Below are 21,916 nucleotides of genomic sequence, written 5' to 3' on the forward strand. Positions count from 1 at the left end.
ATGTGAAGTTTGCATGTTCTCCTCGTGTTTGCGTGAGTTTCTTCCGGGTGCTCCGGTTTCCCCCACAGTCCAAAGACATGCGGTACAGGTAAACTGGGTAGGCTAAAATTGTCCGTAGTGTATGAGTGTGAATGAGTGTGTATGGATGTTGTTCAGAGATGAGTTGCGGCTGGAAGGGCATCCGCTGCGTTAAACATGTGCTGGATAAGTTGGTGGTTCATTCCGCTGTTGCGACCCCGGAATAATAAAGGCACTTAGCCGAAAAGAACATGAATGAATGAATATTATATTAAATGCTCTTGTGATATAAATTTGTATTTTCATCATTACTAAAATCTTTAACGGTCCTATAATTCTTTGGTGCTTTTAAGCACCATAACACTAACACTATCTAATATGCATTTTAATCTTGCTTAAACAGGTAACCAAAAAAGTTTGTTAAAACATGTTAACAACATAGTAACATGCTATTAACATGATAGCAAAGATGTGCTAACAATAAAAACAGATGATAATGCTTAAAATCTATAAGCTTGTCAGTCTATCTATCTAAAGCTTGACTGTATGACTTTCTAAAACTTCAGACTTTCAGCTTTAAAACTGTGTGAATCTTTAAACTAAATGAAACTGAAAAATCTCCTTCAAGCTTTAAAAAGTATCCCCTACTTGCTAGTCAGACATTCTCAGTCTTAGATCAAAGTTTGTCTTGATGATATATAGTTCAAAATGATGTTGAATTTTGATTTTTTTTTTCTATTAATGTCAAAGTCTTTACCGTCACACATCATTCAAAATTCATTTCATCTTAAAGTGTTAGTTCAAACAAAAATGTAAATTATATTATTAAAGACCTTTGTCTGACTTTGGAATGAAGATTACATTAAGATATTTTACAGTAGGTGAAATCTGACAGCTCCTTCCTCCTTCTCGTATTCCAAAGACTAACAAATGTGTCAGAAATTTGGAACGACATGAGGGTGAATAATTAATAACATAATTTTAATTTTGGGTGAACTAACCTTTTAATTTTTCACATTATACAATTTTGTCATGTTGGAAAAGTACATTACAAAACAAGGCTTTAAACATTGTTTTAACATGTAAAACTGGCTTAATACAATAAAAAGTTAAATAAATTATGCTTTATTAATATTATTATTACATTCTCTTAACTCAATCCATTGCACTCAAATGAGTTCATAATCTTAGAGGTCAATAAACCGTAAACATTATGAAAACAAAAGCTGGTGTTGCTGCCAACCAGGACAATGACACAGCAGGCTTGGTAACCACGGGCACAATCTAGCATATCTTTGTTTACTGCCAAATACACACACTGACACACACTCTTCAAGCGAAAAAGCGGGAGAGACGAGCATACGAAAAGAACCATATCGACCATATCGAATTGGCAGAATGTGGCAAGCGTGAGAAAGAAGTGAAAGAAAATAAATAGAAGACACAGACAAGTTCACACGGTGATCAAAGTAATGCACGTTGTTTTCTAAATTACAAACAATAAACAAGATAAATTCTTAATTTCAGATTATATATGGACATTTTTATTAAATACATTAATATTTTAAATGTGTTCAGATAATATATTTTATGAATTATGATTCATCTTTTTTTTGTAGGTTATTTAAATAATTACTACTTTTTACCAATTGCTGTTATTAGTTTTTTAAACATACATTCAATCATTATGTTGGAAAACAAGACAAAAATAATATTTTTTTCAGTGCATGCAGCATTTTCATGCCTAACCCTCACAAAAGCCTCTTTTCCCTCTTATTTCTCGGTTCTTTCTCTTTCAGTCATTCTTTCATTATTCAGTGAAGAAACACAGGTGCACCTGTTTCAACTGACTCCTTTCAGAAGAGCTATAGTCAAACACACATAATCCCCAACTTCACAGACACACACACACACACACACACACAGTAACACCCACCAGCTTGCTCACCGTGCGACACTGAATGTCTGCCCTTTAAAAAGAGAGGAAGAGAGAAAAGGCAGTCAAAAGTCATCCGTCTTTCTTCCTCTTCAGCTGTTATTGTGTTTGCAGTGCGTCACCTGGTGGAAAAAAAATTAGGGATAAAGAGCCCGTGGATGGAGGGAAGAAAGGCAGAACGAAATCAAAGGATGAAAAGGGATAGAGGGAACGAAAGAGGTGGAGTGAACACAAAATGAGCAAAATAAAGCAGAGGATGTTGTCTAAAGTGAAAAGAGCTTTTTAAAGCTGCCCTCCCCTTTAAACGGCTCTTCGGGCCTGTGTGAATGTTCACTCTTTCTGTTCTCAAGCTCAGCAGACAAAGAGAGAGGACGGAGAGGAGCTAACAGACCAGTGAAATGAGGGCTGAATCAGGACAGTCAGAAGAGTTTACCGACTGAATATTTGAGGAACACCAAATTGTTCCAAAGGGTTGCAAAAAACAAAAACACACATAAATATGTAGAAGTAGGCCAACTGAAGTATCAAAACAACGCTGGCACACAACAGTTAAGCTAGTTTTTTGGTTTTTCCAGACTTATCGTACACAATGTTTATTAGTGTACATTACTCCAAAAAATAAAAATTAATAATAATAATAAATCTTTGTAATGTTGTATTTGTATGATGAACAGGGAGAGATGTCATTCCAACTGGTAAATGTGTCTTTCATGTCTAATGCGAAAGTGAAAGCATGCTGAACTATTACTAAGAGCTGTTTATTCGTTAGGAAAATTGACCGAAGTTACCATCAGATAATTTTTCCATATTTTAATCTTATAATATGTTGTGTTAAGCCTGTTGTTTTGTTCATTTTTGCACTGACAGCTCGAAAAAAAGATCAACATTGCATAATCTGATGCAGTCTCGGTTCATATGCTATGTCTCTCTATAATTTAAGACTATAATGCATAATTCTAGCCAACGTTTCTTTAATAGATTGATTAATTCAATAGATAGATAGATTTTTACAAAACCTGACAACTGAAATGAGGCTCTGTATGAGAGAGTCTGTCCTCTGATTTTTATTTGGTGACTATGTCTGTGGGCGTCAAAATTTAATCATTTGACCAGTGTCTTCAAAGATGATTTTTCAGCTTCATTACTCCAGTCTTCAGTCACATGACCCTTCAAAAATCACTAATATTAATTATTATTGTTGCTATCATAATTTATCAAAATTCAACACCTGATTGTTAAGCTCAGATGACTTTGTGACAAACACAGAGCATAATATAAAGACAGAATGTGCGGCAAGTTAAGAGCCCGTATTATGGATTCATTGACTGGCACACCTAGGCTCTCCCCCATATATCTGTGAAGGCTGTCAGATATGTGTGTGTGTGTGTGTGTACGCGCGGGCGGTGACAGCTCTCACGTGCGCTCGTTATAATCAATATGAATAATCAGATGAACTGAATAATAACAAATAACTGATAATAACAAATAATCATATTAGATTACAAACAGCCCGACAAGTTGTTGTTTAGCACGTGTGCAGAGGCTGCAGTTTGGTGTGTTGTTGAAGCGCAGAGGGAGACAGAAAACAGGAGCGTTTTTTTCGCAATGAGATTGATAAATGATTGGGCCAAGTTACATGTGTCCTCGTTCATTAACCGACTGCAGCTAAAAGAGAAGAGAGTTAACCCCGAAACTAATATTATAAGGCCCTGGAGTAACAAGTGAATCTCCCCTACTATCTCTAAAACAACCAAGAGACAGAGCAGGAAAGGTTGAAACATGCAAGTCTTTTCCTGAGGCGATTTGAAGCAAAATACACAATAACACTCAATCAAACATATCTACATTGATACAGAGTTATTTAAGGCACAGCAATACCACATGAAGAAAGGACGGACTTTGAAGGAATAAACAGTGTGAGGAGAGCTCCATTATAGTGCACTGGGCAAGTCTAAACATGTTAAGCCTGTTTCACACCGCAAGCGAAAGCAGTGCGTGAGCAGAGCGTGCGCAGCGCGTATGTTGAGCAGAAGCAGCACGCAGGCGTTTGCCTTTCACACCAGCTGCGTCTGCAGTGCGCAGCTCTTCGCCAGCTGCTGCAGAGATCAACCTATCTGTCTATTCTATTTAGTTACCCATGTCTTTCTATATACAAATACACTTTTTAAACTTTTCATCTGCACCAAGGCCCGTGGCAACTTCCCTCCTATGCTGTTTCTTTAACCTGCAAATGTTTATTTTACAATTTTTATAGATCAAATAGAACTGTATGCTTCTCAAACTCTATGAGAAGTGTCTACAGTCAGACGACAATCGCCTGTGATATCATGTCATTTGGTTTTTGATTGTCAGGTTGCCGTAGGGCTAGTTATAATAATATTTATACAATATAGTTAAAATGATATTTATACATGATCAAACCAGTGTTACTTTCTCCGCTTTAGTGATGTCCAGCGGCAGAATAACAGCTCGTTAATTCATGCTCGTGCAGAGGATGAGACGGACAAAAGTAATCAATGCATGCCCTTATTTTACTTATTTTCGTGTTGTTCACAGTGCAAACAGCTCCCCGTAAGAATAACTTGAGTGAACATAAAACAAAGCCGAATAAAACTTTCATCCTCTGCTTCAGCTGCACAGCACACAGCGAGCTCACATAATCCAGCATGCGTGTCGAACTAAACTACCCACAATACACTTCGCTATGGACTACAACTCCCCTAGATATTCTATTTCCCCGCTCCTGAAACACTAGCCTACAACTTAAGCAAAACTGATACTAAAATTGTTTTACATTTGGTTTTAGAGTTCGGGCCTAAATAAATGTTTTTTGCCGTTTTTAATCGTTTAGGTTCATTTGACTATATATAATTAAGTTGACATTATTAACGCATTTATTGGGTAAAATTGCTACTTTTTACTGTCATTCATTGTGTTTTGGTCATTATCAATGCACAGTCACTTTAATTGAGCATGAGCAGTGCGGCAAAAATAGACCCAGCGCCGAAACTATCGCTGCACTGCTGCTTCAGCGACGCTCACGCCTTGCTCTGACGCGCTGCTGCTGCGTGCGGTATGAAAGCTCTAAACTTTTAACATGAATGCCGAAAAAACACGCTCTGCTCACGCTCTGCTTACGTGCTGCTGACGCTTGCGGTGTAAAACAGCCGTTACGCTCACGCGGGCGCGCCAGGAATGTCTGTACAATTACGTAATTTATCGGCTTAAAGATATCGGCCTAATTTAGACATCGGATCGATAATGATAATCTTAAAAATAGCATTTATCGACCGATAACAATATGGCCGCCATTATATTGTGCATCCCTAAAATAAATCAGTATACTCTTTTCTATATAAAGATACCAACACAGTTATTAATAAACATCAAGCATAAAGATTTACTTTTATATTCGCTGTCTTGCAGTTTCCTCTAATTAAATCAAAGCTGTAACATACTCTTTGAGCATGTGTGTGGTTTTCCACACTAGCAATCATGCTGAGCACATTAAAGTACTCACAACAGCTCTTTATACTCCTCTGAGACTTACAGAAAGGGGAGAACGGCCAAGAGAGAGACTGTGTCTTCCACTGCCCACAGGGTTGGTCAGTTTGTCTGAATTCCCCACAGCAGCTCATATCTCACACAGTATGACCTCACACCGTCCTACATACACACACAAACACACACTTAAACAAGTGAGCTAACGGTAAAGAATGGGACACAGTGCCCAAAGGGGACAAAACATTCTGCCCACAGTGTTGAATATGCCACAATGCAGTACTGTCTTCCACTTCCTCCCCCGTTCGGTTCAGTGTTTTTCATTTAATGGGGATTTCGCTGTGGCTTGGAGACAGAGATACACAATGCCATTTGTTTCTCACAGGAAAATGGATTAAAAGTAGCCTTGGTGTCACTGAATGCAGCAATCCATCAGAGCCTGGTTCACTGGTGTGAATGCACTGCCACCTACTGGATGAATGACACATTCAAGATAATGGTAGCTTACTCTGCTACTATGACCATTTTTGTCATGACTGTAATTGTCAAAAGCAAGTTTCCCCATTTGTTACCAAAATTAACTTTGTAAACTTGAATAATACCACAACAATCAAAACAAAAACTTGTAACTACTCCATGTAGGCCTGTGAAAAATTGTAAATTGCCTTGGTCTTCATGGGCTGCCAGCAAACTTGTCTGCTTTGACCCTCAAACACTTAAGTCAATTGAGCTTGTCAATATCCTATTTTGAACATGAGATTGACGAGCCCATATGCTTTAACATGATGTTGATAAACAACTATAGTGTTTAAAGCACTTACTGAAAGACCATTGGTTTTCATTCTATGGTTCGTGGCCCTCCAGTGGGCCATAACGACAATGCAGGGAAGCATGCCAGACGTTAACATGATATTGTTAATATGTAAAAATATCTAGTCACCCAAAGTAAATTGTAACTATATGTTCACTATTTAATTTTTTTGATTTTTTTTTATATAAAATTGCCTATTATTATTTTTTGCATAGTGGAACTTTGCAGAACAAAACTTCAACATTTTTCTATTTGAGTAATGAAAAATGACTGAAGTACTACAGCCTAAATTTGATTCCCGGCTCGAGGTCCTTTGATGATCCTTCATCTTTCTCTCTACGCCACTATCCTATCAATTAAATATTTATTTTTAAAACAATCGAGTAATGTGTCAATGTGGAAAAATTTAAAGTCATTTATAATATCACCAATTATGGATATGGATTCGTTTTCTCACTTCCTAAAGTGAATTAATAAAAATAAAACTTCAAAATCTACAATACAAAGGAGTCTTTATGATGATTAGCATCACTATAAGCGCAAACATAGTGGTTCAATCAGAAGGTTACTTATGGTCATTATGAATGATAAACAAGAACCAAACAGTGGAAAATTTTTAAATATATAACATAAATGTTCTGTAAATATTGTAGTCATGTTTTAATATACAGTTGAAGTCAGAATTATTAGTCCCCCTGTTTGTTTTTCCCCAATTTATGTTTAACGGAGAGAAGATTTTTTTTCAACACATTTTTAAACATAATAGTTTTAATAATTAATTTCTAATAACTGATTTATTTTATCTTTGTCATGATGATAGTAAATAATATTTCTCTAGATATTTATCAAGACACTTCAATACTGCTTAAAGGGAAGTTTAAAGGCTTATCTAGGTTAATTAGGTTAACAAGGCAGGTTAGGGTAATTAGGCAATTTATTGTATGAAGATGGTTTGTTCTGTAGACCATTGAAAAAATATATAGCGTAAAGGGGCTAATAATTTTGACCTTAAAATGGATTTAAAAAAAAAATGTGTTTATTCCAGCCGAAATAAAACAAATAAGACTTTCTCCAGATTAAAAATTATTATCAGACATATTGTGAAATTTTCCTTGCTCTGTTAAACATAATTTGGGAAATATTTAAAAAAGAAAAAAAAATTAAAGGAGGGCTGATGTTTTTTTGTTGTTGTTGTTGTTGGGAACAACTGGTCATGGCAAAATATGTACTTCAGCAAGACTTTTGCACAAACTCATGCTATGATCACTGAAGCTCTGAAGGTGTATCTAAATGCAATGAATTGACTTAATTAACCTCGGTAGAAATGTGATTAGTTCATTTGACTAACAAAACATTACTTATACTAGACACAAACACACACTTATTTTAAATACTCATACAAGTATTGTATTTATTTATTTAGATAAATACCTCTTTCATATGGAAAAACAATAATCTGAAGATATTTGATGTAATCCATTTTCTGTGCATGACAAAAAATATAAATATTTTTCATCACATTTTTCCCTTAATAGAATTCAGAGAAAATTAAAGTCAGATTGTCCCATGCAGGCCACTGGTGTGGCTCATAAGCCTTGCTCTGCTCCCACGGTTCTGGGCATTTTTATTACAGCTTTGAAAAGTTATGTCATTCAGCCCCCATAAAAAACATCCATTTTCCAAGAGCATGCGGGATGGATAATCTGAAGTTAGGCAAGACAAACAGATTTTTCTTACCAGTAGTGTAACACAAAGCAGACAGAAGAAAAAAGGATAGCGTTTAAAATTAGACTGATGTAGGCACAGCTTATAAGTATTGTTGATCACTAAAGAAGTCTGTATCATCTGCCTGATGCTAATAGTTCTCCAGATCATGTTTAAAGTTTCTACTAAACACATTGGAATTTTGCTGTTAATAATCACTCACTTTGGCTAACTTCAGTTGATGTAAATCTGAAATATAAATAAATATACAGTGCAAGCAGATAAAAAAACATTTGCTTATTATATGGTGGGTTACAGTCTTACTAAATTTAATTTAGGTCGACTACTGTCCGTTATCTTGTGTTGCAGTTGCCTCTAGTACATTTTTTAGAATATATAACCCCTCATGGGGGCAGGTACGGGCCTGTACACGTGGGAAAGTGACATCAGTGCATACTCTCTATACAGTATATAAACAAAACCCTGAATTCCAAGTAAATTACATAATTTGGAATTACAAGAAAAGGCAAGTTTCTATCTTGCAATAAAGATTTATAATCCACAATTTTGACTAAAAAGTCTGAATTCTGAGTTTACATTTTTGTAATTTATTAATTAACAATTTTGAGTTTATTTCACAATTCTCAAAATTACAGATTACTTTTCAGTTTGGAGTAAGAAAAAAAAGGTAACAATTACATTTTTGTTTCATAAAAAAGGTGAACCTTTGCTTTACTTTTGAAACAATAATCGCATCAAAAGGACCTCTACATGCCTTATGGACATATCAAGCTGAAGGACTTATCTTCACCCTAATCTTGACAAGAGTCTTCTTCCTTCCTCCATCAACAAAATCTCTCTTTACCCCAGTAGAAGGTCAAGCAGTCAATGCCTCCAGGTGTGTTCAAACTGACCATCTCTCATTTATGAGTGACATTTTGGCTGACAGATCCTGTTGATTTATCCTTCACAACATAAGATAAATAGCTCTTCATTGACAACTACAATATAGCAATCCAGGCCAGCTGTTTCATGTCTAGACTAAAGTAACCCCTTCTTTATTAAACTACCATCATCTAACAGTAAAAAGAGACATTTTATCAAAGGATCTGCATAGGAAGCAATGCAGGTGAGAGTCAGTGTTTAGTTACTCAATTTGTCTTATCTATTAATAGTGGCATAAATATTCAGAATTTAAATCTTCTATAGTCTATGTTTATCTATAGATCTCCTTATAATAAATCTTGCTAATATCACAAAATAAGTCTAAACAGTTTGGATTTCAATCATTTGTGAGAAGCACATTTGTTTACAATCAAACTTTTACTTTGGCATGAAACTGTTGTTGTTGCCACAAGCCACAACGATCATTAGTCTTATGGTGAGTTTGTAAGATATTTTTCAAATGTATTATTATAAAACTGTCAACTTTTTCTGTGGTGATTTGCATTAGATGCTCTTTAAGAACAGGTGAAACCAACTTGCATGACATACAGTTTTATAAAAAAATTTGGGCACCCCTCTGTGGCTGCATATTTATGTGCTCTTTTTTTCATAAGAGAAGATTACAGTCAAATGTCATTGGGCTTCTAGAGAAAGCTAGATAATGTCATGTTTTTTAGACAGAAATACGCCATGTTGCAGTATTGAAATTGAATTGAAACTGAAAAATAGACTATGCAAAAGTTTGGAAACCTTCCCCTCCAGTCAGAAATAAAGTTAAAAAAAATAAAGGCCACAGGAACAGTTCTTTTGAAGAAAAGATGTGCTAGACCAAGAAAAATATCTGAAAGGCTAAGGCAAAGAATGGCTAGAATGGTCACAGACCACCTCCAAAGAGCTCCAGGAATATCTTGCTGCTAATAATGTCACTGTAAATCATTTCAGAGTTAACCACATTCTTCACAAAGAACAGCTCAATGGAAGGTAATGCAGAAGAAGCCTTTTCTGAGAAAGAAGTCATTTGAGGTATGCAAAGGCTCATCTAGACAAGCCTGAATCATTTTGGAAAAATATACTGTGGACAGATGCCACAACCATAGGAGTTTTTTTTTTTTTTTTTGCATGGCAGAAATAAAACACAGCATTCTAGAAGAACATGCTCCCTACTGTAAAATATGGTGGATAATCCATCATACAACCAGTATCAGCAGATTCTGAAGAACAATGTTCAGGATTCAGTCAAGAGGCTGAAGTTACGGCAGGGTTGGATGTTTCAGCAAGACAATGACCCAAAGCACAGTTCCAAGAAATTCCTGCTCAGACATGATACAATGTTCTAAAATAGCCATCCTGGTCCCCAGACTTGAACATCATCGAAAACCTATGGATTGATTTGAAATGGGTAATTCATGCTTGGCACTCATCAAACCTGACTGAACTGGAGAAATTGTGCAAGGAAGAATGGCCCAAAATTGTATTCCATGTGTTGATTAAATAAATGTTATGTCAAAACTGAAATGTTGCTTTTTCCATAGGGGATAAAATATATCCAAATGGAATTTGCTGATTTGAAAGTCCAGCAGGTTATGGCTGGCATTTATAAAAATTATCATGGGTGCCCAAACTTTTGCATAAGACTGTAGATTCCCATTCTCTAAATGTAAAAATCAGTATCTAATAAATATTTCTGGATACTCAAAAGTAATAGAGAAAAAAATATATCTGGCTGATAAGATTATATGTGCATCTACTGTATCTAATGGACACTTTAGTATCCACTGAGGTCACAATTTACTGCTTGTGAATGGGTGTAAAGTGACAAAGCCAGTAAGTCAGATGACAGTAACCCCAAAAACATGGGGAAAGTAGTATGTCTGATTTTGATTCATACTACCCATATTTATACAATTTACAACATATTTTTACTGGTCACAGAGTAGTTATTATAATGTGAAACAAAAAATCAATAATAATAAATAAGCAAGAGAGCATGCTGTTTCCTGTTTCCAGAAAAGGTCAGAAGACGCCATCATTCAAAGAAGGAGGGCACCAAACCTGGAACACTTTGTTATACAGTATGGTTCAATATCTACTGCACAACTTTCAACACTTTCAAGTTGTTGGCAGACAATTTAGACGTAATGTTTATGCTATTCAAACCAAAATCTATCAGCTACATGATTAAGTAGTTAGTTTATGCTGTTTACTATTTAGCAGTAACAAATAACAGCTTTGTGTGAAACGTTCGCGTTACTAACATAGCAGCTTCAATACAGCAATGGATTGTGTTTAACTTACCGGTCTTAGAGAGGACAGAAGCAGGTGTTGAAATCTGAAATACAATTTTTTTTTACCAGTTCACCACTTAGTATCAAGTTAAACCTTTATTTAAAACCTAAAATTCAATCAACTGACGGTGTTTATGAAAAACGTTATGAGGAAAAATCCTTTATTCGGTTGAAGCTGCCGTCTCCATGCCTTTTCCCGGCTGGATACAGAATGACCAATAGTATCACCAATAGGACGTGAGAGAAACTTTCATTGGTTGAAACAACGAAAGGGATACGCCCTACACTAAACGAATCAGTTGAGTGAACTATTCCGTGACTCACCCAAACAAAGTAATCTTTGCTCACTCATCCTGCATTACAAAATCACTCAACAAAGCCGAAAAATACTAAATAAAAATAGATTTTGTTTGTAAAACTAATAAATAGTCCCTCCCCATTATTCAAAACATTTAGGTGTATTGATTTCCGTTTCGTATTTTACTACTAATCAAATTACCATGGTTATACTATGGTTAAAATTTAACAGAATACAGCTAACTTTCCATGTAATCTTCTTATTCCCTTTTTTGCTTTCAATGTTTTTTTATTTAAAAAAAAAAAACACTATGTAGACACTAGGGCTACAATGTTGACTGAATACCTTCATTTAGAATAAAAATGTTAATTTATAATCCAAAAGTAAAAAAAAAAAAACTATTTGTATTTTAGTTGTACACAACAGATTTCATGGAAATAGATTTTCTTAACTCTTCCATAATCTAAAAATCAACGATTTTTTTTATTAAGAAAATGTTCAGGAGAATTAAATGTATTGTGTATCTCATTATTGTTCATTCACTTAATAGTTTAGTATCCCTCATAAAACAAACATTTTAATATTAGATCAAAAACATCCGTATGCAAAACATTTTTTTATTTGTCAAACCATAATATAATATTACAAAATCAACAATAGAAACATTAAATAGCACATGAAATTCAGCAACATTTTACATTAAACTGCAGTGTCATCAAAAATTCCAGAAAAAAAGAGAGATATCAACTTCAATATTAATCAGCAACGGACTGTGTCTTAATGTGACAATCCTGAAGTGTGTAGAGGAGTAACGCAGGTGCACACAGATGACAGCTAGCTTGAACCCTACAGCATGAAGAAGCCACAGCTGCCCTACAAGAAACACAGTTGTCTTCTCACAAATCAACTAAAAAGTTACAAAATAAAAGAATGAAAAGAGCAAGTGTTTTGTGCATCCAAGTGAAAATGGAAGACAAGAAATTCTCTGTATCTGGTGGTGTGTGTTGGTGAGAGAGAGTGATATAAGGCAGCTGCAGGGTCAAAGAACCTCTCTGTGTCGTAAACCATGAGCAGACACATACTGATGACCTCACAGTTTGTCACTCCAGCAACAAGGTCACCAAGAACAATCATACTTGCACACAAACACAGAAACCTAAAGCCAACACAAAATACAAATTCAAGGAAAAAAATGTACAAAAATAGCACTCACACCTGACAAACACACACACGCATCAGTGCAAAAAACGCAACAGTGCCGATGTGAATCACAGCTTACACTTTCACATCATTTCCCAAAATCTCGCGGACGTCCTATGAAATAAAAGTCTGGATGGAGAAGTTCAAGTTTAACGGCAACTGCAAGACCAAGTTCTTCAGTAAACAATGCTCGAATATCCAGTACGCTTTTAGTCCAATCAGCTACAGACAACATTTTATTAAGTGTTTTGTTTTTAGCTTTAGCATTTGGCTAACAAACACAAAATGTACAACCAACCAAACACTGCTTCTTCTGTATTCCTGTGGCGCAGAACACATGTCCAGAGAAGAATACAATTCAGTGCTTTAGCATTTCATAAATGTGAAAACAAACTTCATCACGGGACATGCCAATATTGGTCATTGTTCAGTGTTTGGAGGAAACTGAGGAGGCTTATTGTCGTACTCTGGTGGAGGTGTGAGAGGTTCAATAGTGAACACGTTGCTCTGTTGTATATCACTTAAGCTTTTTCTTCTTAGGTTGTCGGATTTAATGCGCCTAATTTTGAGTGGAATTAGTTTGCGACCAGGACGGCTGTTTCTGCGGGGTCCTGCTCCAGTGCTGGGATCGATTTGGGATGAAGATCTGCGAGCTTGACTGGAGGTATCTCCTAAGTTGTTTTGGCCTTCTTCAAGCTCTTCGTAGGCTGGCAGCTGAGTGATGCTGTTGTGGCGCTCAGAGGTCTGACTGATGGGATACTGACCACTTGTAACCACCTCCTCGTAAGTGGGGACTGTGTAGCTATGAGCTAGTTGATCCATCCTAGACATATAAACACATGCATGTTTACAATTATACTTAGAGTATTACGCTTAATATACACCATTATTCAAGCATTTGAGGTCAGATATATGAAAAGCAACAAAGACATTTTTATAAAAAAAAAAAATCAAGGGAAAAAAAGTAGCAATACTATTTTCCAAGACTGACGACATTACGGAATGTGTCTTGAGCATCAGATCAGCATATACGCTTGTTAGGTTTTTTTTTTCAACAACACAGGGGAGCCATATTGTAAAAACAACAGTTCTAGCACTTCTGGAACTGCTTCTGCCTTGGTGACCTTCAGGACGTTGAACCTCACGGTCTTGCTAAGAGTTTGCCATTCTCCAACCGTAACGATGTCACCTACAGTCACATCCCTGAAGCATGGGGAGAGGTGGACAGACATGTTCTTATGTCTCTTCTCAAAACGGTTGTACTTGCGGATGTAATGCAAGTTGTCCCGTCTGATGACGATGGTCCTTTGCATCTTCATCTTGGTCACCACACCGGAGAGAATCCAGCCTCTGATGGACACGTTTCCAGTGAAGGGGCATTTCTTGTCAATATAAGTGCCATCAATAGCTTCTCTGGGGTTTTTGAAGCCCAATCCGACGTTTCTGTGATAACGAGGGAGCTTTTCTTTGCCACTTCCTTCAACTGCCAGAACCCCTTTTTTGTTCTGGAAGATGGTGGGCTGTTTCTGATAATCCCTCACGTTCTGAGTAACCGCCATCTTTGCCAGCCAAGTCGTAAAGAGCTATCCGCTTGTTAAGTATGACATTAAACAAAGTTGCTTCCGGGTCCAAGCGCTACATCAAGCTATATGGGGAGACTCAACAAATGGTAACAAAGCGACGTAATACACAATTGAAAATCACAATTGTAATATATATATATATATATATATATATATATATATATATATATATATATATATATATATATATATATATATATATATATATATATATATATATATATATATATATATATTGGTGTCTGTGATGTTGTAAGGCCGATCTGTTGTTTACACCATGATTTCACATAAGATTCACTTTGATCTGTGATATGACTAAAAAGTGGTCACTACAAAAATTCCGGCATCAGTGAGTATTTGAAATTATAAACCGATCTAATACTATGTTTTTAAATGAGACACATGCTCGCTAGCATTGCTTAACACTGCAAACCCAGAGTCAGTTCTTCGCTGTTCAAAATGCAAACAAAGGAAGCTGTGCTTTGTTGCCACAACAACCACTGTTGTTAGAACAGCGAAGAAGAAGAGGGTGATGCACTATTTCATTTTTGTATTTCTTTATTTTATGTACAAATTTTTATACAATTATACTGTAAAACTTGAATGGATTTTTTTTTAGTTTAGTGTTTTATTCTTGGCTGAAATTGCTTCAGTAAAGTACAGTAAATAATACTACTGTAAAATGATCATTCCTCAATTCTCTTTTCGGCTTAGTCCCTTTATTAATCTGGGGTTGCCACAGTGGAATGAACCATCAACTTATCAATCATGTTTTACGCAGCGGATGCCCATCACTGGGAAAATTCTATACACACTCATACACTACGGTCAATTTTAGCATACCCAATTCACCTATAGCGCATGTCTTTGGACTTTTGGGGGAAACAAGAGCACCCGGAGGGAACCCATGTGAACACGTGCAGAGAACATGCAAACTCCACACAGAAATGTCAACTGACCCTGCCGAGGCTCGAACCAGCATCCTTCTTGCTGTGAGGCAATGGCACTACCCACTGTGCCACCATGTCGGCCTACTGAAGAATGTCTAATAACAAAATATCACATAAAAACACTCTAGTTAACTGTATGTGTTTTATTAATGGATAAGTCTGAAGCAGACCATAAATTAATTCTGGGTTATAAATTTATACAGGGTTAGTAGTATACATAACTGTTTCTACAGATACACTTCAGTACTCGGTATCGGGAAAGGAAAAAGGGTATCAGAACATCCATACTTCTTAAAAAAAATATCTTGCCAAACCCATATTTTAAACATAAGTAATAATAATGTTCAAGTGAAAAAAGGTAATAAAAATAGACACTTAACATTTAAAATTAATGACTCCTAAAGTCAGGCAGCATGGTGGCTCAGTGGTTAGCACTGTCGCCTCATAGCAAGAAGGTCTCTGGTTTAAGTCCTGGCTGGGTCAGTTGGAATTTCTGTGTGGAGTTTGCATGTTCTCCTAGTGTTCGTGTGGGTTTCCTCTGGGTGGGCCTCTCTCCCAGAGACATGCACTATAGTTGAATTGAATTAATTAAATTGGCCTTTGTGTATGTGTGGGCGAATGTGAGAGTGTATGGGTGTTTCCCACTACTGGGTTGCAGCTGGAAAGACACCCGCTGTGTAAAATATGTGCTGGATATGTTGATGGATATGCACATTCCGCTGTGGCGACCCCTGATCAATAGGGAGACTAAGCTGAAGGAAATTGAATGACTAAAGTCACACACACGCAAAATCTATGTTTTTAACATATACAGTTGAAGTCAGAATTATGAGCCCCCCGGTTATTTTTCCCCCCAATTTTTTGTTTAATGGAGAGAAGATATTTTTCCAACACATTTCTAAACATAATAGTTTTAATAACTCATCTCTAATAACTAATTTATTTTATCTTTGCCAGGATGATAATACATAATATTTAACTAGATATTTATCAAGACACTTCCATACAGTTTAAAGTGACATTTAAAGGCTTAACTAGGTTAATTAGGCTAACTGGGCTGGTTGGGGTAATTAGGCAAGTTATTGTATAAAGATGGTTTGTTCTGTAGACTATAAAAAAAATTCCTCAAAGGGGCTAATAGTTTTTACCTTAAAATGGCTTTAAAAAAATAAAAACTGCTTTTATTCTAGCCGAAATAAAAACAAATAAGACTTTCTCCAGATGAAAAAATATTATCAGACATACTGTGAAAATTTCCTTGCTCTGTTCAACATCATTTTAAAAGAATTATAGAACAGGGGGTGCTAATAAATAATTCTGACTACAACTATATATATATATATATATATATATATATATATATATATATATATATATATATATATATATATATATATATATATATATATATATATATATATATATATATATATACACACACATACACACACACACACACACACACTCACAAATACATACATACATACATACATACATACATACATACATACATACATACATACATACAGTTGAAGTCAGAATTATTAGCCCGCCTATGATTTTTTTAATTATTATTTTTTATTATTTTCCCGAATTATGTTTAACAGAGCAGCAGAGAATTTTTACAGTATGTCTGATAATATTTTTTCTTCTGGAGAAAGTCTTATTTGTTTTATTTCAACTAGGATAAAACAGCTTTTCATTTTTAAACACCATTTTAAAGACAAAATTATTAGCCCCTTTGGGCTATTTTTTTTCGATAGTCTACAAAACAAAATATTGTCATACAATAATTTGCCTAATTACCCTAACCTGCCAAGTTGACCTAATTAACCTAGATAAGCCTTTAAATGTCACTTTAAGCTGTATAGAAGTGTCTTGAAAAATATCTAGTCGAATATTATTTACCTGTGATATATTTATATTATTTATCATGGCAACAATAAACATGTATACATGTATACACAATTGTTTGGAAGTTACCACAAGTTATTTTACATTCTGAGCCAACCATGACAAATAATATATTTTAAGAGACTCGCTGACACAGCCATGAGAGTCTGCAGGTGTCACTCTATGATATCATTTCCTGCCATTTTCTCCTGCATGTTTGTTGGACCTTATAACACCGTTTGGAAGACAATTGTTCTCCAAATATAAATAGGTAGAAGTGTTGTTAAAGCCAAAACGTTTTGTTCAGTTTTCTTAGGAACAAAGACACAATCATTTAAAGACATAATTACCATACTGATAAACATATGGATTTAAAAAAAACTATATTTTCATTATTCCGATTGGGAAATCTTTAATATAATATAATATAATATAATATAATATAATATAATATAATATAATATAATATAATATTAAATTTAATTAAAATATAATGTAATGTAATGAAATACGATAAAATATATTACAATAAAATATAATATGATTAAATATAAAACAATATAATAATCAAATCTAAAAAAATGCATTCAAATCACTAAATGTATAAATAGCATTTTAGAAAAAAACAACAACAACAACAAAAAGATTCACATCATTGTCCCTTACAACATGACAAAGTGTACAAATGTGAATTTAACAGTGGTTGTGTATTTAACAGTATGTACTCACGTCGCCCCCTCCTCCTGTGTGTTGGAGGGTGTACTGCCGGCTTCCTGTCCCCTGGCCGCCCGCTGTTTGTTCCGTACACTTAAACACACAGACAGCAACAGCAGCGCCACTCCTCCCCCCACCAGGACGAAAGCCACGGACGAGGTCTCCCGAACTTGTCCAGAGTTCATGCCCGGCTTCGAGCTGTTCCCTCCAGAAGCTGCCGGCACCACGCTCCACACAATCATAACGATCCCTAGTGCGATGAGCCCTACTCCTAAAGCAGCGGTCGCATACTGAGCCCCAGAGTTGCTGCCGTTGGGCCTCCTGGGGTTGGGTGGGGTCTGGTCGCTGTAGGACATGTTTCCAAACCTTACCATGGACTCCAATCTCCACCAGACACTGATTTTATTTTGTCCTATGGCTGCTGTAATGTCTAAAACTTTGGCTTATTTCATTGTTCGTTTCTGCTTTTCCTGGAGCACTGACCCATTCTGTGAACAGAAAATCAGGCGGTTAATCAAAAAAGTGATGGATGAATGAGACAGACTATCATAAAAGAGAGTTTTATATCAATAAACGTCAACATGCCCCATAAAGCCTGTGTTAAAATAGCATAGCGCAATAGCGGCCTAAGCTTCAGGAGTGATAAGGTTTTATCAAACATTATTTATTGTCTACACATATCGGTGAACATGTTAGACTGGCCTAACTTCCCTCCCGAGATTAAGCAGGAGTCCCTCCTGCTCAGCTTCAGTTACAGGTGCGTGAAACTGGAAGAAAGAAAGAGTTTGATTCAGGAGTGAAGTGAGAGAGTTCACTGCTTTCCTAAACACAGACTTTGGTGAAATTTCATCTCCGCTCAGGAAGGTTTACATTGAAGGGAAATGGCAGGCGGCTGAAAAACCCCCAAAACAAAACTAAAATATCTCTACGGACAGTGTGCGTTTTGTTTAACCGTCACATAGACACTAAGGAAAGCACATCATAACTCTGCACTGTCATGCCTACGCAGCTCCTGGTTATCTGTGCAGGCAGGTCTGGAATAAGCCTTTTTACCACACCCTTTATCATTTCTCAGCACGGAAGCAACATCATGCGTTTAGATCGGTGTAAATCTTGTACTTAAAGATAAGATGGTTAATGATGAGATGCATTTCCTTCAGCGGTGATTCATCAGTTTTGATGTGTGTTTGGAAAAGTGTGGGCAGTTGCTCATAAGCTCTGTCTCATTAAGGTCTGCACCGACAGGTATAATTTCACCCTGGCACATTTGACTTGTTGAATGCAACTTCCTTTCTGTAAAAGTGAGGTTCAGAAGTGTACCTGACTGAAATAGATACAAAACATAGATTTTGCTGAGCACGTCTAAGCACGCAGAGAGATAAAATGATGATAGTTAATCCAAGATGTGGAATGGCAGGAATTTCCTTCTTTCAAAAAGGCCAAGGGGCCCAGATTAGACAAGAAAAGAGTGCCACATAAATTCACGTTGCACAGGGGCACCAAACTGGGGGAAGACATATTCAGCCAAGGGAGATCAAGGCTATAAAACTGCACCAGGGATCCAGGAATTCTTGAGAGACCCCTATTTTCTAGACATGGTATTCAGAAGGTATGTGTACATCTTGGAAGTAATTATACACTCACAAAAAAAGTACCATTGGAATTTAAAGGGGCAGTTCACACAAAAATGAAAACCGTGAATATTTACCCACACCACACATGGGTATGGGACAAACGTTTTCAAGGTATACATCGGATTGGAAATGTCAAGGTTTTAACACAGCCAACATTATCTATAATACCATACCTAAAGTATGTGTCAGGTGTTTTTATTTACTTTTTTAAGGACAACAGTAACTTCAGCAGAAAAAAAACATCCAAAGATACCATTTTACCATTTTTTTTTAATTATTCATCCTGACATGTCTTCTTTTCCAAAATATTATAAATCTTTCAAGAAATAAAATATATTGTTTTCAAATGGGAAAAAAAAGTTTTATAGTAAAAAGAATATATTTTAGAGCAGTAATCACAAAACCATGATGCCGTGAGACCGTGATATTTTTATTCAAGATTTTTATACCGCCAAAATCTTATACTGGCCCAAGCCTAACCACACAATACATGACAAAAATGTCAATAAAGGAACAACAATTGAAAGGTATTAGGGCTGAACAATATATCATTTGAGCATCAATATCGCAATGTTTGTATCTGCAATAGTCACATCGTATGATTAGATTTTTAACAATATACAATTATTTATACAGTGATAACCATAACACACTGTTTATTTAACCTTTGTTCGTCTTCTGTCATATTTATATATGAATGATTTTTTCGATTTTATGCAGATGTAACGTTAAGGCATAAAAAAAGACTTGATCACCCTAGTCAACCGAAATTAATGAAATCTTTTCGAATAGAGCTATTCAAGTCATCTGGTGAAATTATACTCATATTGCAATATATATATCGCAATGTCAGATTTGTCCAATATCGTTCTGCCCTACAAAGGTGTCAAAACAAGTTTTACAAAAAGTGCAACATAACTCAAATTCCGAAGTTGTTTGTCTTGTGAATATTTACATTGAGAAACATTAGTCTACACAGCATTGTGAACATGTATGCAGTTTTGGAATTTTGAATTGAACCTGGCTGTCTGTCCATAATTTGTTTCAATCCTTTACCTTTTATGTAACAAAAATAAGTAAGTAAATCAAGACAAAAAGTGTAGAAATACGTGAAGACAAAGTCCTGTAAACGTCCCCTTTAAGAAATCAAAATCTAACGTTACTCAGATTTGAACATCTTTAGGTATCAATGAAAATTGTCCAAATACTGTTGAGATTTATTTCTATCTCTACTCCACAGGGTTTGTAGCCTTTAAAGGAGATTAAAGAAAATATTTTTAAACAGTAAATAAATACTGTTAAATATTTTTAACGTAGTTATTAAGACACCAAACTTATCATCCCGTTGTCTAGGCTACTGACGGAGAGCAAAATCAAATATTCTATTGTAGGGCGAAGTTCAGATTAAACATACAAAAAAAAAAGAAAACAAAACAAACAAACCATGCTGCCTACGGAACCCAGAGAAGGCAATGTATGATGATGAAAAGTAAGAAAAGTTTGAGGAGAGCGAGTCAAACCTCGAGATCACCGGGAGCGTGTTGAGTCTTACCGAGAAAACTTCCCTTCCTTGCGTTGTCCTAGTCCAACGACACTTCTTTTAATCCAAAGATGTACACGTACAGCGAAGTATTTGCTACATTCCTTAAGAAAGTGAAGCTGAACTTCTTAAAGCGGGTTGGCCTTGAGTTCCACAAACACGAACATCTTCCTGTCCCTGCAGTCCAGGATTAACCCTTTAACGGACCCACTGTGAATGCTGCCCCGCCCATGTGCCGTGCGTGGTGGGTGAAAACTTAAGTTTCCCATTCCCTGACATGGTTCATTAAAACTGATAGATGTTGATGCATTATTCAAGAGTTTGAAAATAAGATATATAATACAAAATATAATACAAATTAAAATAAAACTTTATTTTTTTTAAATAAAACATAAACTACAATCAGGGTTTCCAGTGTAATAACTGAAGAAACAACTATGACTTAAGGGATAGTTCATCCAGAAATGAAGACTGTTCTTTTTCTCAACCTGAGGTCATTCAAAAACACGACCTTTTTCCTCTTTAGTAAAACACTAAAGAAGATTTTAATCTAAAACTAGGTAGAAACTGGAAATAAAAACATGGAAAACTAAATTATACCTTGCTCCTGACATATTGAGGCTTTATGAAGTGAAACAATCTGCTTCTGCATAAGTTGTGACGTAAGGATTACTGCTTGTGAGTCCAAGCTGCTACTCAGTTGAATTGGGAAAATGTTAGTTTATGACCCCTTTTTAGTCATATAACACATTTTTTAAATCTAAAATCATGGTGTACAAAACAGTCTCTGCATCACAGCAACATTTTAACAATATATTAAAAAATAATCACTTTCTGGCTATCTGATATTAGACATGGTTATTTGTATTGCGATCATGAATTTTTAAAATATTATAGGCCTTTG

At 35.7% G+C, this 21,916-nt stretch overlaps 3 protein-coding genes across 6 annotated transcripts in view; all 3 read right to left on the reverse strand.

Moving 5' to 3' along the window:
• sema3b (sema domain, immunoglobulin domain (Ig), short basic domain, secreted, (semaphorin) 3B) overlaps window positions 1-11,426 on the reverse strand; it is a 116,530-nt gene extending 105,104 nt beyond the window's left edge. For 2 of the 3 annotated variants that reach the window (XM_073909716.1, XM_073909717.1), the window contains exon 1: window positions 11,211-11,426. The gene's annotated coding sequence lies outside the window, so the exon portion shown is untranslated. Of the gene's footprint in view, window positions 1-1,966; window positions 2,077-11,210 lie in introns of all 3 variants that reach the window. The other variant, XM_073909718.1, reaches the window with a different exon arrangement.
• A 673-nt stretch (window positions 11,427-12,099) lies between these two features.
• Window positions 12,100-21,185, reverse strand: tmem51a (transmembrane protein 51a). Of its 2 annotated transcripts, none has more exons than XM_073909858.1 (3): window positions 21,025-21,185; window positions 17,854-18,605; window positions 12,100-13,521 (listed from the first exon to the last, which is right to left on the reverse strand). In XM_073909858.1, exons 2-3 carry the CDS (start codon window positions 18,210-18,212, stop codon window positions 13,119-13,121), a joined length of 762 nt encoding a protein of 253 aa, XP_073765959.1. In that variant the 5' UTR covers window positions 18,213-18,605; window positions 21,025-21,185; the 3' UTR covers window positions 12,100-13,118. The 2 variants fall into 2 exon arrangements, with proteins under 2 accessions (XP_073765959.1, NP_001071198.2); NM_001077730.2 differs by having other exon boundaries at window positions 17,854-18,326; window positions 21,025-21,183.
• Window positions 13,721-14,282, reverse strand: rps11b (ribosomal protein S11b). Its single transcript, XM_021478451.2, has one exon. It carries the CDS (start codon window positions 14,255-14,257, stop codon window positions 13,736-13,738), a length of 522 nt encoding a protein of 173 aa, XP_021334126.1. The 5' UTR covers window positions 14,258-14,282; the 3' UTR covers window positions 13,721-13,735.
• Window positions 21,186-21,916: the final 731 nt, after the last annotated feature.

Source organism: Danio rerio, chromosome 8 (genome assembly GCF_049306965.1).
Source record: "Danio rerio strain Tuebingen ecotype United States chromosome 8, GRCz12tu, whole genome shotgun sequence".
Lineage (NCBI taxonomy): Eukaryota > Metazoa > Chordata > Actinopteri > Cypriniformes > Danionidae > Danio > Danio rerio.

Coding starts and splice junctions, on each gene's coding strand:
- rps11b (XM_021478451.2), bottom strand. CDS start 14,257: ATGGCGGTTACTCAGAACGTGAGGGATTATCAGAAACAGCCCACCATC.
- tmem51a (XM_073909858.1), bottom strand. CDS start 18,212: ATGGTAAGGTTTGGAAACATGTCCTACAGCGACCAGACCCCACCCAAC. Junction 13,522..17,853: donor ACACAGGAGGAGGGGGCGAC/GTGAGTACATAC, acceptor TTATATGTCTAG/GATGGATCAACTAGCTCATA.